This window comes from Lampetra planeri, chromosome 33, assembly GCF_965212315.1.
Source record: "Lampetra planeri chromosome 33, kcLamPlan1.2.h2, whole genome shotgun sequence".
Lineage (NCBI taxonomy): Eukaryota > Metazoa > Chordata > Hyperoartia > Petromyzontiformes > Petromyzontidae > Lampetra > Lampetra planeri.
Window position 1 is genome coordinate 8,335,854 of NC_136139.1, and position 19,164 is coordinate 8,355,017.

Below are 19,164 nucleotides of genomic sequence, written 5' to 3' on the forward strand. Positions count from 1 at the left end.
TTCGTTCGTTTCTGAGACGTTTTAAAAGGAAACTGCAGGAAACCACCGGTTTGAATGAATATTAAAGAATATCAGCCACGATTTAGAATTGATTTCGTCAGCACGCCAGTCTTTGAAAATCTGACAAGAAGTTTTCCCAGCCCCTGAGCCACTGCCATTATTGCACCGGGTAACCTCATCAAGAAAGTCTAAACGCGCCAGTGAATTCATCCGATAAGATACCGACTTTAGAATCGGGGCACGCATTTCACTGCCATTTATTTCGCTTCCCCCACCCCCCCACCTCCAATGCTTCTCTAGTCTCAAGAGTATGTGACTTGCACCCATTTACCAAAACATTGATATAACCCAACGTCTCTCCGTGCAGATCGGATAGGGCGGGAGAGGGACAGCACCAGCTGAGCAATGTTTGCATTGAACAACCCCGACGATGAAGGAGTCTGCCCCCGGGGCTTGCAAGAGCCTTTGGGAGTCTGCCCTCGGGGCCTGAGAAGCGGGATGCAACTGATCTCCTTCGCCGCTGCTCAACCTACGCATAACAGTCGAAGCGATCGCAGGCGACGTCAGCTATTCCCAAGAGATGTTTTATTTCAGACAGCTCCTTAAGTGCATAAACGTTGTTTCCCTTCGCTGCTGTCAGAATGACTGATGAGTATGCAAATTGAAATGCGTCGTGACACCACTTCAAGACGCATTACCGTACCGTCAATCAATTTCCATTTCAAAACTGACAGAAAACGGAAGATTTTGTACAGGAAAAACACATCACCTGGACAATTTCATGACGATAATCATACAAAACCTAATGAATAAAATGCAAATTTTTCACTTGTACACAACATCAAATTACAATTATATGCTTGCAAACAATGAATAATAACAGGCACAACAACCCTTAGTGATCACATTAGAAAAAGTAACAAGTTCTATTATTTAAAAATGTAATTGTGATAATTAAGTAAAAATAACATGGCTCTCGTCGCTGTAGCCAGAGGGCTGGGTAATGGCTGTATGTAGACGCCAGGCCCACATTTCGTTGAACCTGCAGTTTACAATGACGTATACAAATGCCATCTAAGAGCCACACCGAGTCACAAGGCTCTTTATTCAGGAGTTCCTGTACGTACGCAGTTCAACTTATTTTGCACCGTACGCAGCCAACCGTGCTAATCGGAGGTCCCTGCTACATTGGGATGTGTGGCCAAGTCAATGAATGAGTGGCGTGTGGAAGGAAACCAGAGATCATTGAAGAGCCAGTCTGCGAATCCACCTCCCAGCCACAGCCGACAGGACATGGTGTCCCCAGACAGTCTCACATCTAACATGGGTCATTCCTTGTGACCCTTAAATTATATAACAAATGTAACGGTGATGTTATTGGGATGACCTTTCTGCGTTTTGTATTATGCCATCACGTAAGCCGAGGCCTTTGCGAGCAGAACGTGTTTTTATTATTTCCGTTAAAGTGGAATAATATCGGCTTATTGCCTTATGTGGATAGTGTTAATGTCTGAGAATTTAAACAAAAACACGTAAACAAGTGGCTTAGAGACGTTTGAGAGTCGTTGATGTTTGTGCATTCTATTTTTGCCATTTTTATTATTGACATTTGTTGTAAGTCAACTGTTAAAGATCGACTTGAGAGGATACAATTACCTCCGCTAGAGGGAGCTCTCGAGAGCCCTCCTCTAGAGGGCATTTGACCTCCTCTCCCATGCTGCCAATCGACTGTGATGTACACGGACAGGGGGGTAGGGGGGAGGGGATTTGAGAAACCTGCCCCATTAAATCGAACCAACGAGCACTGGATTGCCAGTCCAGTGGACTGCGAACATTGACAAGATCGCAGCTTCCCCTGCAACACGGAAACGTGTTGTTTTTCACCTTCAGAAAATAATAATAATATGAATAAGGTCATACAATGTTATTAGAAATAATAAAATAAAAGCTTTTCACGACTGTTATTTTTATCGAACGTCTTACCTTGGTCGATTGACTCACACCTTTGAACACATCTGCAAATTAAATTGTGTTTTTTTATCCAATCTTTTGGCGAAAACACATATGCGATCCCATTTTAGTTTTGTACGCCATGAACAATGCGATGCGAATAATTAAGAGGGATGTGTTTTCTAATTTTCCTGGCCGCGGTGATAATTGGAGTTGCTACGGGGGGGGGGGCGGGGGGATTTCTCCAGGGAACTTCACGCGAGATAGAAACTTCCGAGGTGAAGTGAATTTGTGTGCGCAATTCACAGGCACCTAACAACGACCACATTTCATTTTTTTACAAATGACAGCAACTGCACGGGCAACGATCGCCGCCAACGCTGTCTAAAATTATTTAGTCAACGAGGAACAGTGGTCGGCGGTGAATGGGACGGTGAGAAAGTGGCTGCATCAAGAATGATGGAGCAATGAAATCACATCACGTGCAGTTGACTAGGTGGATTATTATCATCGCAGGATTTCAACGGCTGTATATTTGTTGAACTTTTTTCGCACTGTGCATAGCCAACCGTGCTAATCGGAGGTGGATTCATCCAGCAGTTGATTGATCATGGCTGAAAACAAATGAAGATTTACGGTTCCAACGGTCACGTATTATTTTTCTGCCCCCGACTCTAAAAGCTTTGATGCATGTCTATTATAATCTGATTTGCGGAATTATAAACGGTCCACGGGTACAAGTAAAATTGCATTATTGCAAACTAATATGTCGGGGCTCTCTAGCTGGCGAATTGCCTGCACTCGTAAAACGTCGCAGTGGTGTCGAGATGTTAACTACCTCGCCTGGTATACGGGAGATTGTGGGTTCGATCTCGACCCTGTATATTTGGAGTTTGTATGTTGCTTCCTGTGGTCGAGTGGATTTTCCACCGCGTCCTCCGGTTTTTCCCCTCTGCATTTAGAAACGTGCGTTTAGAGTATTTGGCTGCAATAAATGTCCACTTGATGATAAGCCACTTCTTTGAGCTATCTTTTGTGGCCAGGTTGCTTCTGATAAAGAGCGAAATAGTTCAGTGGGCCTTACATGGTAAAATAAAAAATAGTTTAGTTTTTGTTTTGTTTATTAGGACAAGCTACCTCACGTGTTGACGGATGCGGAGACTTTTCCACAGTGAATTCTGAGACAGTGCAGCTCATGAAATTCAGATGACTTTTTACAAAAAAACACTCTGCATACTGCTGGTTGCCATGGCTGCCTAACAGGTAATCGTAGCCTCGAAAATCGTAACGCGAGGGAAAAAACCATAACCGTGACCTTCGAACTATATTTATCCTGTGCCACACGAGCAAAAAAGATTCGTCCTGCAAAAGGTATTTTCTGTATTTTTTTGGCAGATTTACGCAAATGGTATATTATCACAACAAACGCCAGTACTGTATAGTCAGAGCAAAGGCAACATTAAACAATATAAAATGTACCTTTTTAATTCCTGAAAATGCCATTTCAATAGTTGAAAACGTATCCCAATTGCATGCGTATGCCATTACTGGATGTCTTACTGACAGGCACAGCCTGCGGAAAATTCAAATTGATACGCGGGTCAACGGATGTTCCACAGATTTCTGAAGCAGCTGCGTTGCTTTATAAAGGTTACCGTTGCAAACACAGGTGTAACAAATGATGATGATGATATGCCCGCCACTTTCTACCATGAATTTTAGGGAAACCATTTCCTTTGGTGCCTACGACTGATGAATCTCTTAGTATTCTGGGCGTTAGGCAGGTAATACGTTTCCGTAACGTCCCAAAACACAGCGCTGCAGGCTACGTGCATGTAATGATTTATTCATGGGGCGGAGCACGGAGTTGCTATCTCACTCTACTCTATATAATTCGGTGGTAGAGCAGGCAGCGTTGACTGATGATCTGGCACTCACTGATTCACTCCAGCCACTCGCTCCCTCAACCCGGGCAGTCAATCGCCTCCCTATCACTTTTCTACCGCCACTCACCATGGCTACTGTTCACGTGAACATCACTCCGTTTATTCCTGCACCCTCGTCAATGGGCTCGTTCTACCAGACTGACGGTTTCATCTCATCCTGGCTGCGTTATGCCAAACTCAACACAATGATACAAAATTACTGCCTTGAAAGACAGAAATATATATACTGGATGTAATCGGCACATCTTTTGGACAATAGGCCTTCTTCATAGCACAGAGAAAAAAATGACCAATGCCTAAAATGTCACAGATTGCACGCGTATATATTTTTTTATTTTCAGGCAGTGTCATTGAGGAGTGTGTTGAATTTGTTGTTTGTTAATTGCGCTTGTGCACCGCTGTCAATGCAGCACCACCAAACCTATTGTTTTTCATCACTGGAACTGCACCCAAAACATCTCTCAATCTATTTCTGTCCTCGCACCGCTCCGCACTGGAATCCCACCGTCTCTTTTCCCATGCCCTTACGGAAGACTTTGCTGTTTCTTCCTGGATTTTTCTGTTGCGTGTAGTCACTTTAAGATGTTTCTTGTTCATGTTTTTAGTTTTGTTGCGGTTGCACCCGAGTCAAGAGCCGCATGGCTCACAAGGTTGTACCTAATAAATGGAAATGAAATTGAAACGACCCTGCTCAAGTCGAGCCATGTGCGAACCATTATCCGTTCTACCTTCAATGGCACCGCACGCTTGTGGCCGCCTGGTGCGTTGGGCCTTGTGTACACACCAACAAGAGGTAGGTTCTTCGTACGGCAAGTGGAAGGCACAGAGCGGTAAACCATCCCGTGTGAGTGTAAAACTACATGGCTCATTGCTAACGCCCGTGTGACGTGCGCTCATACGGACTGTCACACGCCGAAGGCTTTTACAGCGATTCAACATTTTTGTTGTTGTAAAGGAATACGCGAGTGCCACTCTCGTTCCATCCTGTGCTGCCACACAGCTAGAGGCATGGCTATCGGGTGTGCGGCACGACTTCGTGTGTGGGAATCAGGTTGTGGGGGGTGAAGAGCAGAAATAGTGGGGGGGGGGGCGTGAGCAGAAATGCGAGCTCACCGACGAGCCCTAGCGAGTTTGCCAGCTTTTTGCAATTGTTCGCGGTTAGAGCCCCGCGGCCACCTTGGTAAATATTGCGGGTGCATTAACCATAAACATGGGCCATGGCTTCAGTGGGCGTTCACGATCCCGAGACTTTATCTGAAAAAAGTGCAATGTGTGCCAACAACACGGTCCAAATGATCCGAATTTGATCAATTATTCGCAATTGTGAAGACCCACGTAGTAAATTAACCCTCTACTGGCAGCCTATGTCCACTTGCAGGCCGTTGCTGCGCATACCTGGTGCCTCACAGGGACAGCTGCCACTAGGGCTCCCCTTGGCTAGACTGCAGCAGGGCAATGGAATGGCTGAGACGAGACGTAACGTAAGGCACTTTTAGTTGGCGAAGGACTACAAATGCCAACCCTTATCCTGACCGATTGATGCCGATCTACCCCCCTCGACTGCCTCGCGCAGCGCAACCCCCACCACCTCCCACCGCGGCGGTGACGGCGGCGGTGGCGGTGACTCCGGCCCCACGTCAAAACCTGTCGGCGTCAACGGAGCCGTAGGCGCGCACGGGCGACACGGAGCGCGCACGCGGCTCGTGCTGCTGGCCACGGTAGCCGGCGCGGAAGCCGCCGTGCAGCCGCTCCAGAGAGCCGTCGAGCGCCGCCGCCGTGGCCACGCTGGCGTGCTGCGCGCGGACGAGGCGCTCCAGTCGCGCCACCACCTCGTAGTCCGGCACGGCCAGTGAGGCCACGTCCAGGCCCAGCGTGCGGCCCACCACCTCGCGGAAGTCCAGCAGCTGCACGAGGGGCGATAATGGCGGGACGGGGTGAGACGACGCGGCGAGGAACGCGCAATCGTCGGTTAATACGCGTCGTCTCTCCGCCTCTCTGCCAGGGCTCGGTTTCTCAACGAACGCACTGCGGGTTGCTGGTGCCTCTCCGTGTCTGTGTGTGCCGGTGTGTATGTCCGTGTATGCGTGTCGGCGTGATGCTGGCCACCCACTCACTCGTGCGCCACAGTGCTCACTAACAGCACTTGCCCCAAAAGTCTTTTTAAGGCTATATGGCGGATCTTTGTTTATTTTGTCTTTGCGTGTGTGTATGTGTGTCCACCAATAACAGTGGCGGATATTTTAACAAGTCCTGGGGCTCCCCTATGTCAATTCAGCCTTAAATGTGTACCTGGTGCATTGGGAAAAGAGAAAGGCGCCGGAGGCATACTGAATGCGGTATGCCGGGTACGGCAAATATTGCACGAGTCGCTGAGCGGCTGGAGTAGGTGAATTTTGTTGAAATCAAGAGTGGCAGCCCTAATGTGGGCCGGAGGACTTGTAAGTGCGTGGAATGGGAGGGGAACAGAGATGAAAGAAACATGACAAACAAACAGCCCTGTAGCGTCGGCAGAGGGGGGGGGGGCAGAGGGGGGTGGGTACTACTCGGGGATCTTAGAACAGGGGGGGGGCTGAAGAGTGAAGAGTCAGCCCCCCCCCCTCTTCTAAATTATTCATAAAGTCAAAAGATGTTGGTACAGTATTTGATTCTAGTTGCAGTAGGGTGGGGGTAAGAGCTAGAGCAGAATGCACCGTGTGAAAGGAGTTCAATATACCGAAATAGCATTACTCATTCCATTCAGAATTGCTTAACGTTTGTTTAGCATTGACTGTGTTGTGCCCCCCCCCATCACCCTGCAAGGCTGACTACGGCTTCACTGCGTTTCTTGAAGTCAACCATCCCCCAGATGGACAGGAGACAAAATGTAGAGTCAGAAGGAGCCATGTGCTGCCATCCCTTGTCAGTGCAGTTTAAGTGATCGGGGCTCAACAAAAAAAACTGACACATTTCCAACGGATCGAGGACTGTGCTGTGTAAATAAATGTGTTCACCCCCCCTCCCACGTCGCTTGACCAAGTTTGTGCCGGTTGCTTGGTGATGCGTTTGAAGCCGTCGTGTTATTGTTGTTGTGTGATGCCATCGTCGCATTAGATGCTAATTTTGTACCGTCTGCAGTGTTTGCTGTACCCTGGGCTCTCCTCTTTCACGATGTCAAGAGGACGCAGCAAACCTCGGCTCAATTGAAGTGCTTGCGTCAACTTAATCAGACACGAGTCCATTGTTGCTTGCATGCCGGACATTTGATGTACAATTTAGTTGCTCATTATTTACACTCCCAGAAGCGCTGCTGTTATCCACGGTGATGTGGAGGGAGGGTATCCGTAATTTAACTCTAGTGGGTAAAACAATTGCAGATAACCCCACGGACGATCGGAGGATCGACTTCTTTAATTCATGAAACAAATGTGGATGATAGGATGGCGTTCCACAGACTCATAGGAAGAGACACGGAGAACAGGAGGAATAGGGCCCACGGATAATGAGTTTTTTCAGACCCTACAGCTGTCGGGAATAATAGAAGTTGCAGATAATAGGGCCATGGGTAAGAGGAGTTCTCCTGGATAAAAATGTGGGCTCTCGCGGTGACATGCGAAGAAGCCGCCACAGTAGAACATACAGTGGGAGATGGAATTTGATCAATTCCAGCGTAAATAAACATCCGTCCGCAACAAATCAAACTGTCAAGGGCTGAAAGTATTATGCATTATGTATATTGGGCTCTCCAATGGGTTTAGTAATCGATTAATCTCCCAAATATATCGGTTCGTTTATTAGACTTAAACGGATAACACGACATTGCAGTTATAAAAAAAAAAAAGTCTCAGCTGTTCCCATGTGTGCCGCTGGACGGAAGGTGATGGGAGAGGCTTTGTGATGTTGTTTTTCGTTACCAAGTTCAGTCTTTCAAAGGCACCACGACCTGCTCTCGCCCGCCTATTGATGTTATAACTACGACTGCGGGTGGTCTTATATAACTGCTCTAGATACACAAACTCTCAAGTGTTTTCAAACTGCTTATTTTCGACAGGCGTCATCACTTGTCTGGCGAATTTGGTGCTCTTAAATCGAGATGTTGCTCGTAATTGCATTAAGCCCTACTTTCCAGGCTTCGTCGAGAAGTCCTGTCACTTTGTGTAGTCAGTTCATCGCTATCGTTAATCCGCACACTTTCAAACGGTGAAAGTGTCCTCGTTGAGAATGTTGCAATTTCCCTGGAGTTAAAAGGATGGAATTCATCAATTATAAACATGGTCCTTCACAAACTAAACACCCCCCACAACCTGAGGCTCTTCCACATAGCGTCCAGCAATGGCAATAATTTACCATGAAGCGGATCACGTTTCGTACGAGGGTGGCAGGCTTTGGAAAATAACACGCTCCGTGTAAAGATCAATCTTTTTTTGACCTTTTACATTTTCATCATCGCGTCAAAAAAAGTCTTTGTTTGTTTGTCACGACCCCGACCGCGCGATCGGCATCACGTCACAAAGAATTCATTCGGATGTCTCCTAGAGCAGTGCAACCCTCCGTGTTGAAGAATGGCCCATGGAAAGCAGAGGTCCACGCAGTAGAGGGTAGCGCTTTGCCACACTGCTCTGCGTATGAGAGTATCGCTCGTCACGTGGCAGTCAAACCAAATATTTTAATTCTCAGGAGCAGGGATTTAGCAAATTTACGTGCAGAACCAAATCCAACGTGATGGATTATTTTTTCGCATGCAGTAATTTCGTGTACCGGTCTGAGACCATCAACTACTACACTCAAGGACCCGGTTTAAAATCACAGGCAGCTGCTTGGCTTCGAACGCAGGAACTAAGCAGTGCCAGCTCAGCTCGCCGAGCTGCTAAAAACATGTTTTGAAACCTGGTGCCGCGAAGCTGCTATTGGCAATCGCGTACCTAATGCTGCCCACGTCACAAACCCAAGGTTACAGTTCCAACATCTCCCGCGATGAGACAACTTGCACATCCAAACTCTGAATCTCTCTAACTGAGGCAAGGCTCTTTTAAGTGTTTTTTTAAATGACTTGTTAGTTTAATTTCCACATTCGTTATGGGGGCTTAGATCCTTGCAGACGGCTAATTGGGTTCAATGGGCAGCGTGATTGACTCGTTGAAGTGAATATTGTACAGCTGTTGAGACCCACACCCCCATCCCTGATGATTCATATCAATACTTTAATCAAAATAACTATTAAGGGACCCTTTACTACACATGCAAGGATGGTGCTGCTCACACCAAATGTGGAGCACGAACAAAAAATACGAAGTAATCGAGGGCCCTGGCGAAACGCCCAAGGGGATGTTAGGTTTGAAGTGGGCTTGCAGACAGGTTGGTTCGGGTTATGGGTTATAGGTAGAGTTAGTACGAGTGAATGCTCGGTTCGTCTTATCGGGTCATAGGTCAAATTAGTACTCTGCTCGTGGCTGATTGGTCAGTCAGCTAGGAATAAGGCTAGTGCTAATTGGTTCTTTACCCTTCTATCTGGCAACAAAAACTGACCCCTTTTTACAAGGAGTCATGTTTGCATAGACCGCAATACCTGCAGTCATAATACTGCAGGTATTGCGGTCTATGCAAACATGACTCACAACTCAAAAAATTATGACTGCAGGTATTGCGGTCTATGCAAACATGACTCCTTGTAAAAAGGGGTCAGTTTTTGTTGCCAGATAGAAGGGTAAAGAACCAATTATCATATTTTTACTGGCAAATGAGGTTCCCATAGTGTAGATGCTTGCCCCGAGCTCTCATACTCTGATGGTGCATTGTCTTTGAGTTGTGCGCCTTTTGGCGTCATCTGGTCCAACCCATATGAGACTAGGCTCTAAGGAAAGCTGTCTCGGGTGTGGATCAATCAACTTTAAGGACAGTGCACATTATCAGAGTTATGTTCTTTTGTTTGTATTATGACTGCAGGTATTGCGGTCTATGCAAACATGACTCCTTGTAAAAAGGGGTCAGTTTTTGTTGCCAGATAGAAGGGTAAAGAACCAATTATCATATTTTTACTGGCAAATGAGGTTCCCATAGTGTAGATGCTTGCCCCGAGCTCTCATACTCTGATGGTGCATTGTCTTTGAGTTGTGCGCCTTTTGGCGTCATCTGGTCCAACCCATATGAGACTAGGCTCTAAGGAAAGCTGTCTCGGGTGTGGATCAATCAACTTTAAGGACAGTGCACATTATCAGAGTTATGTTCTTTTGTTTGTATTATGACTGCAGGTATTGCGGTCTATGCAAACATGACTCCTTGTAAAAAGGGGTCAGTTTTTGTTGCCAGATAGAAGGGTAAAGAACCAATTATCATATTTTTACTGGCAAATGAGGTTCCCATAGTGTAGATGCTTGCCCCGAGCTCTCATACTCTGATGGTGCATTGTCTTTGAGTTGTGCGCCTTTTGGCGTCATTTGGTCCAACCCATATGAGACTAGGCTCTAAGGAAAGCTGTCTCGGGTGTGGATCAATCAACTTTAAGGACAGTGCACATTATCAGAGTTATGTTCTTTTGTTTGTATTATGACTGCAGGTATTGCGGTCTATGCAAACATGACTCCTTGTAAAAAGGGGTCAGTTTTTGTTGCCAGATAGAAGGGTAAAGAACCAATTATCATATTTTTACTGGCAAATGAGGTTCCCATAGTGTAGATGCTTGCCCCGAGCTCTCATACTCTGATGGTGCATTGTCTTTGAGTTGTGCGCCTTTTGGCGTCATCTGGTCCAACCCATATGAGACTAGGCTCTAAGGAAAGCTGTCTCGGGTGTGGATCAATCAACTTTAAGGACAGTGCACATTATCAGAGTTATGTTCTTTTGTTTGTATTATGACTGCAGGTATTGCGGTCTATGCAAACATGACTCCTTGTAAAAAGGGGTCAGTTTTTGTTGCCAGATAGAAGGGTAAAGAACCAATTATCATATTTTTACTGGCAAATGAGGTTCCCATAGTGTAGATGCTTGCCCCGAGCTCTCATACTCTGATGGTGCATTGTCTTTGAGTTGTGCGCCTTTTGGCGTCATCTGGTCCAACCCATATGAGACTAGGCTCTAAGGAAAGCTGTCTCGGGTGTGGATCAATCAACTTTAAGGACAGTGCACATTATCAGAGTTATGTTCTTTTGTTTGTATTATGACTGCAGGTATTGCGGTCTATGCAAACATGACTCCTTGTAAAAAGGGGTCAGTTTTTGTTGCCAGATAGAAGGGTAAAGAACCAATTATCATATTTTTACTGGCAAATGAGGTTCCCATAGTGTAGATGCTTGCCCCGAGCTCTCATACTCTGATGGTGCATTGTCTTTGAGTTGTGCGCCTTTTGGCGTCATCTGGTCCAACCCATATGAGACTAGGCTCTAAGGAAAGCTGTCTCGGGTGTGGATCAATCAACTTTAAGGACAGTGCACATTATCAGAGTTATGTTCTTTTGTTTGTATTATGACTGCAGGTATTGCGGTCTATGCAAACATGACTCCTTGTAAAAAGGGGTCAGTTTTTGTTGCCAGATAGAAGGGTAAAGAACCAATTATCATATTTTTACTGGCAAATGAGGTTCCCATAGTGTAGATGCTTGCCCCGAGCTCTCATACTCTGATGGTGCATTGTCTTTGAGTTGTGCGCCTTTTGGCGTCATCTGGTCCAACCCATATGAGACTAGGCTCTAAGGAAAGCTGTCTCGGGTGTGGATCAATCAACTTTAAGGACAGTGCACATTATCAGAGTTATGTTCTTTTGTTTGTATTATGACTGCAGGTATTGCGGTCTATGCAAACATGACTCCTTGTAAAAAGGGGTCAGTTTTTGTTGCCAGATAGAAGGGTAAAGAACCAATTATCATATTTTTACTGGCAAATGAGGTTCCCATAGTGTAGATGCTTGCCCCGAGCTCTCATACTCTGATGGTGCATTGTCTTTGAGTTGTGCGCCTTTTGGCGTCATCTGGTCCAACCCATATGAGACTAGGCTCTAAGGAAAGCTGTCTCGGGTGTGGATCAATCAACTTTAAGGACAGTGCACATTATCAGAGTTATGTTCTTTTGTTTGTATTATGACTGCAGGTATTGCGGTCTATGCAAACATGACTCCTTGTAAAAAGGGGTCAGTTTTTGTTGCCAGATAGAAGGGTAAAGAACCAATTATCATATTTTTACTGGCAAATGAGGTTCCCATAGTGTAGATGCTTGCCCCGAGCTCTCATACTCTGATGGTGCATTGTCTTTGAGTTGTGCGCCTTTTGGCGTCATCTGGTCCAACCCATATGAGACTAGGCTCTAAGGAAAGCTGTCTCGGGTGTGGATCAATCAACTTTAAGGACAGTGCACATTATCAGAGTTATGTTCTTTTGTTTGTATTATGACTGCAGGTATTGCGGTCTATGCAAACATGACTCCTTGTAAAAAGGGGTCAGTTTTTGTTGCCAGATAGAAGGGTAAAGAACCAATTATCATATTTTTACTGGCAAATGAGGTTCCCATAGTGTAGATGCTTGCCCCGAGCTCTCATACTCTGATGGTGCATTGTCTTTGAGTTGTGCGCCTTTTGGCGTCATCTGGTCCAACCCATATGAGACTAGGCTCTAAGGAAAGCTGTCTCGGGTGTGGATCAATCAACTTTAAGGACAGTGCACATTATCAGAGTTATGTTCTTTTGTTTGTATTATGACTGCAGGTATTGCGGTCTATGCAAACATGACTCCTTGTAAAAAGGGGTCAGTTTTTGTTGCCAGATAGAAGGGTAAAGAACCAATTATCATATTTTTACTGGCAAATGAGGTTCCCATAGTGTAGATGCTTGCCCCGAGCTCTCATACTCTGATGGTGCATTGTCTTTGAGTTGTGCGCCTTTTGGCGTCATCTGGTCCAACCCATATGAGACTAGGCTCTAAGGAAAGCTGTCTCGGGTGTGGATCAATCAACTTTAAGGACAGTGCACATTATCAGAGTTATGTTCTTTTGTTTGTATTATGACTGCAGGTATTGCGGTCTATGCAAACATGACTCCTTGTAAAAAGGGGTCAGTTTTTGTTGCCAGATAGAAGGGTAAAGAACCAATTATCATATTTTTACTGGCAAATGAGGTTCCCATAGTGTAGATGCTTGCCCCGAGCTCTCATACTCTGATGGTGCATTGTCTTTGAGTTGTGCGCCTTTTGGCGTCATCTGGTCCAACCCATATGAGACTAGGCTCTAAGGAAAGCTGTCTCGGGTGTGGATCAATCAACTTTAAGGACAGTGCACATTATCAGAGTTATGTTCTTTTGTTTGTATTATGACTGCAGGTATTGCGGTCTATGCAAACATGACTCCTTGTAAAAAGGGGTCAGTTTTTGTTGCCAGATAGAAGGGTAAAGAACCAATTATCATATTTTTACTGGCAAATGAGGTTCCCATAGTGTAGATGCTTGCCCCGAGCTCTCATACTCTGATGGTGCATTGTCTTTGAGTTGTGCGCCTTTTGGCGTCATCTGGTCCAACCCATATGAGACTAGGCTCTAAGGAAAGCTGTCTCGGGTGTGGATCAATCAACTTTAAGGACAGTGCACATTATCAGAGTTATGTTCTTTTGTTTGTATTATGACTGCAGGTATTGCGGTCTATGCAAACATGACTCCTTGTAAAAAGGGGTCAGTTTTTGTTGCCAGATAGAAGGGTAAAGAACCAATTATCATATTTTTACTGGCAAATGAGGTTCCCATAGTGTAGATGCTTGCCCCGAGCTCTCATACTCTGATGGTGCATTGTCTTTGAGTTGTGCGCCTTTTGGCGTCATCTGGTTCAACCCATATGAGACTAGGCTCTAAGGAAAGCTGTCTCGGGTGTGGATCAATCAACTTTAAGGACAGTGCACATTATCAGAGTTATGTTCTTTTGTTTGTATTATGACTGCAGGTATTGCGGTCTATGCAAACATGACTCCTTGTAAAAAGGGGTCAGTTTTTGTTGCCAGATAGAAGGGTAAAGAACCAATTATCATATTTTTACTGGCAAATGAGGTTCCCATAGTGTAGATGCTTGCCCCGAGCTCTCATACTCTGATGGTGCATTGTCTTTGAGTTGTGCGCCTTTTGGCGTCATCTGGTCCAACCCATATGAGACTAGGCTCTAAGGAAAGCTGTCTCGGGTGTGGATCAATCAACTTTAAGGACAGTGCACATTATCAGAGTTATGTTCTTTTGTTTGTATTATGACTGCAGGTATTGCGGTCTATGCAAACATGACTCCTTGTAAAAAGGGGTCAGTTTTTGTTGCCAGATAGAAGGGTAAAGAACCAATTATCATATTTTTACTGGCAAATGAGGTTCCCATAGTGTAGATGCTTGCCCCGAGCTCTCATACTCTGATGGTGCATTGTCTTTGAGTTGTGCGCCTTTTGGCGTCATCTGGTCCAACCCATATGAGACTAGGCTCTAAGGAAAGCTGTCTCGGGTGTGGATCAATCAACTTTAAGGACAGTGCACATTATCAGAGTTATGTTCTTTTGTTTGTATTATGACTGCAGGTATTGCGGTCTATGCAAACATGACTCCTTGTAAAAAGGGGTCAGTTTTTGTTGCCAGATAGAAGGGTAAAGAACCAATTATCATATTTTTACTGGCAAATGAGGTTCCCATAGTGTAGATGCTTGCCCCGAGCTCTCATACTCTGATGGTGCATTGTCTTTGAGTTGTGCGCCTTTTGGCGTCATCTGGTCCAACCCATATGAGACTAGGCTCTAAGGAAAGCTGTCTCGGGTGTGGATCAATCAACTTTAAGGACAGTGCACATTATCAGAGTTATGTTCTTTTGTTTGTATTATGACTGCAGGTATTGCGGTCTATGCAAACATGACTCCTTGTAAAAAGGGGTCAGTTTTTGTTGCCAGATAGAAGGGTAAAGAACCAATTATCATATTTTTACTGGCAAATGAGGTTCCCATAGTGTAGATGCTTGCCCCGAGCTCTCATACTCTGATGGTGCATTGTCTTTGAGTTGTGCGCCTTTTGGCGTCATCTGGTCCAACCCATATGAGACTAGGCTCTAAGGAAAGCTGTCTCGGGTGTGGATCAATCAACTTTAAGGACAGTGCACATTATCAGAGTTATGTTCTTTTGTTTGTATTATGACTGCAGGTATTGCGGTCTATGCAAACATGACTCCTTGTAAAAAGGGGTCAGTTTTTGTTGCCAGATAGAAGGGTAAAGAACCAATTATCATATTTTTACTGGCAAATGAGGTTCCCATAGTGTAGATGCTTGCCCCGAGCTCTCATACTCTGATGGTGCATTGTCTTTGAGTTGTGCGCCTTTTGGCGTCATCTGGTCCAACCCATATGAGACTAGGCTCTAAGGAAAGCTGTCTCGGGTGTGGATCAATCAACTTTAAGGAAAGTGCACATTATCAGAGTTATGTTCTTTTGTTTGTATTATGACTGCAGGTATTGCGGTCTATGCAAACATGACTCCTTGTAAAAAGGGGTCAGTTTTTGTTGCCAGATAGAAGGGTAAAGAACCAATTATCATATTTTTACTGGCAAATGAGGTTCCCATAGTGTAGAAGGCTTAGTGCTATTGACTGATTGGCACATTTTATTGGGTTAGTAGGAGAGTTAGTACTAATGGCTGGTTGCTTGTTTGCTAGGCTTAGGGGTAGGACTAGAGTTTAGTTTGGCTATTATTATTCTGCGTGGTTAACCCTCATGCCCATTCAGTGTTAGGCCGTGTATTTTTTGTATTTCGGTTATCATAGCGCCACCATATTCTTAGGGTTTTTTTCGGTAAAGTCACGTAGGTAAAAAAATAAATTAATAAAAGTAAAATAAAAATAAAATTAAAATCACGACGTTTCGGAGGCAACACAAGCTTCCGTCTTCAGGTGGAACCGTTACAGCACGATAGCTGTATCAAGTAAGAGAAATTCCAAGAAAACAGTCTTTGTATATATACTGGTTGAGGGTGGGAGGAGCCAAGGTAGGCCCTGGATAGTATTATTGTGAGGTTCGGCGCCACCACTTTACAAACGGGGGGTGGGGCTACCAGGGAGTGGGTTTAAGTGGGGTTGGCTTAACCGGTATTCAAACAGGGGAAACTCCCCAACAACAACAACAACACTTTCTTCTCAAGTTTCATTCACGTGGTGAGACGAGTCCTGACGAGGGTCACCCCCGACCTCCCCCCACCGCACCCCATATTACAGACGGACGCTGAACGCTCTCGACCCTCAATTAGGTAAAGCGCAAAAGTGACGACAACAATAAACAACATTGGAACCTCATTTGCCAGTAAAAAATATGATAATTGTTTTTTTACCCTTCTATCTGGCAACAAAACTGACACCTTTTTTACAAGGAGTCATGTTTGCATAGACCACAATACCTGCAGTCTTTGAGTTGTGCGCCTTTTGGCATCATCTGGTCCAACCCATGTGAGACTAGGCTCTAAGGAAAGCTGTCTCGGGTGTGGATCAATCAACTTTAAGGACAGTGCACATTATCAGAGTTATGTTCTTTTGTTTGTATTATGACTGCAGGTATTGCGGTCTATGCAAACATGACTCCTTGTAAAAAGGGGTCAGTTTTTGTTGCCAGATAGAAGGGTAAAGAACCAATTATCATATTTTTACTGGCAAATGAGGTTCCCATAGTGTAGATGCTTGCCCCGAGCTCTCATACTCTGATGGTGCATTGTCTTTGAGTTGTGCGCCTTTTGGCGTCATCTGGTCCAACCCATATGAGACTAGGCTCTAAGGAAAGCTGTCTCGGGTGTGGATCAATCAACTTTAAGGACAGTGCACATTATCAGAGTTATGTTCTTTTGTTTGTATTATGACTGCAGGTATTGCGGTCTATGCAAACATGACTCCTTGTAAAAAGGGGTCAGTTTTTGTTGCCAGATAGAAGGGTAAAGAACCAATTATCATATTTTTACTGGCAAATGAGGTTCCCATAGTGTAGATGCTTGCCCCGAGCTCTCATACTCTGATGGTGCATTGTCTTTGAGTTGTGCGCCTTTTGGCGTCATCTGGTCCAACCCATATGAGACTAGGCTCTAAGGAAAGCTGTCTCGGGTGTGGATCAATCAACTTTAAGGACAGTGCACATTATCAGAGTTATGTTCTTTTGTTTGTATTATGACTGCAGGTATTGCGGTCTATGCAAACATGACTCCTTGTAAAAAGGGGTCAGTTTTTGTTGCCAGATAGAAGGGTAAAGAACCAATTATCATATTTTTACTGGCAAATGAGGTTCCCATAGTGTAGATGCTTGCCCCGAGCTCTCATACTCTGATGGTGCATTGTCTTTGAGTTGTGCGCCTTTTGGCGTCATCTGGTCCAACCCATATGAGACTAGGCTCTAAGGAAAGCTGTCTCGGGTGTGGATCAATCAACTTTAAGGACAGTGCACATTATCAGAGTTATGTTCTTTTGTTTGTATTATGACTGCAGGTATTGCGGTCTATGCAAACATGACTCCTTGTAAAAAGGGGTCAGTTTTTGTTGCCAGATAGAAGGGTAAAGAACCAATTATCATATTTTTACTGGCAAATGAGGTTCCCATAGTGTAGATGCTTGCCCCGAGCTCTCATACTCTGATGGTGCATTGTCTTTGAGTTGTGCGCCTTTTGGCGTCATCTGGTCCAACCCATATGAGACTAGGCTCTAAGGAAAGCTGTCTCGGGTGTGGATCAATCAACTTTAAGGAAAGTGCACATTATCAGAGTTATGTTCTTTTGTTTGTATTATGACTGCAGGTATTGCGGTCTATGCAAACATGACTCCTTGTAAAAAGGGGTCAGTTTTTGTTGCCAGATAGAAGGGTAAAGAACCAATTATCATATTTTTACTGGCAAATGAGGTTCCCATAGTGTAGAAGGCTTAGTGCTATTGACTGATTGGCACATTTTATTGGGTTAGTAGGAGAGTTAGTACTAATGGCTGGTTGCTTGTTTGCTAGGCTTAGGGGTAGGACTAGAGTTTAGTTTGGCTATTATTATTCTGCGTGGTTAACCCTCATGCCCATTCAGTGTTAGGCCGTGTATTTTTTGTATTTCGGTTATCATAGCGCCACCATATTCTTAGGGTTTTTTTCGGTAAAGTCACGTAGGTAAAAAAATAAATTAATAAAAGTAAAATAAAAATAAAATTAAAATCACGACGTTTCGGAGGCAACACAAGCTTCCGTCTTCAGGTGGAACCGTTACAGCACGATAGCTGTATCAAGTAAGAGAAATTCCAAGAAAACAGTCTTTGTATATATACTGGTTGAGGGTGGGAGGAGCCAAGGTAGGCCCTGGATAGTATTATTGTGAGGTTCGGCGCCACCACTTTACAAACGGGGGGTGGGGCTACCAGGGAGTGGGTTTAAGTGGGGTTGGCTTAACCGGTATTCAAACAGGGGAAACTCCCCAACAACAACAACAACACTTTCTTCTCAAGTTTCATTCACGTGGTGAGACGAGTCCTGACGAGGGTCACCCCCGACCTCCCCCCACCGCACCCCATATTACAGACGGACGCTGAACGCTCTCGACCCTCAATTAGGTAAAGCGCAAAAGTGACGACAACAATAAACAACATTGGAACCTCATTTGCCAGTAAAAAATATGATAATTGTTTTTTTACCCTTCTATCTGGCAACAAAACTGACACCTTTTTTACAAGGAGTCATGTTTGCATAGACCACAATACCTGCAGTCTTTGAGTTGTGCGCCTTTTGGCATCATCTGGTCCAACCCATGTGAGACTAGGCTCTAAGGAAAGCTGTCTCGGGTGTGGACCAATCAACTTCAAGGAAAGTGCATACGGAGTTATGTTTTTTTGTTTGCATTATGACTGCAGGTATTGTGGTCTGTGCAAACATGACTCCTTGTAAAAAAAGGTGTCAGTCTTGTTGCCGAATAGAAGGGTAAAAAACCAATTAACAATAAACACATTCACCTGCTTCTCGCGACGCGCCACCTCCTCAAGGGCGCGCTTGACTGTGCGTAGCTCTCCCGTGGTGGCCTCCAGGAGGACGCGGGTCCGCTCCATCTCCTCCTGGGCGCCCTCCGCCGTCATGTCCAGCTGCCCTCGCAACGACGCCACCTTCCGCGACGCCTTGTCCTTCACCTTCTCCAGGCGGTCTATTGAGCGTCCCATCTCCGCAATCGTCTTGTTCTGCTCCAGCGTTTGTATCTTGATGGCAAAGGGGGGGCGGGGAAAAGTTGACGGAACAACGGAACACACGTCAGTCGTGGTACGTTTGGAACCGAGCGAAAAGGTTGTGGGTCGTGTGCGCGGTTCATCATTGGTACAGTGGT

The 19,164-nt window shown here is 45.1% G+C and overlaps 1 protein-coding gene across 3 annotated transcripts in view; it reads right to left on the minus strand.

Annotated features, from left to right (window-relative positions):
* Positions 1–570: 570 nt before the first annotated feature.
* Positions 571–19,164, minus strand: part of CCDC170 (coiled-coil domain containing 170) — a 79,912-nt gene continuing 61,318 nt past the window's right edge. For all 3 annotated transcript variants that reach the window (XM_078610200.1, XM_078610201.1, XM_078610199.1), the window contains exons 12-13: positions 18,803–19,039; positions 571–5,800 (exon numbers count right to left, since the gene is read on the minus strand). In XM_078610200.1, the coding sequence (XP_078466326.1) occupies positions 5,534–5,800; positions 18,803–19,039 (504 nt within the window). In that variant the 3' untranslated portion in view covers positions 571–5,533. The remainder of the gene's footprint in view (positions 5,801–18,802; positions 19,040–19,164) is intronic.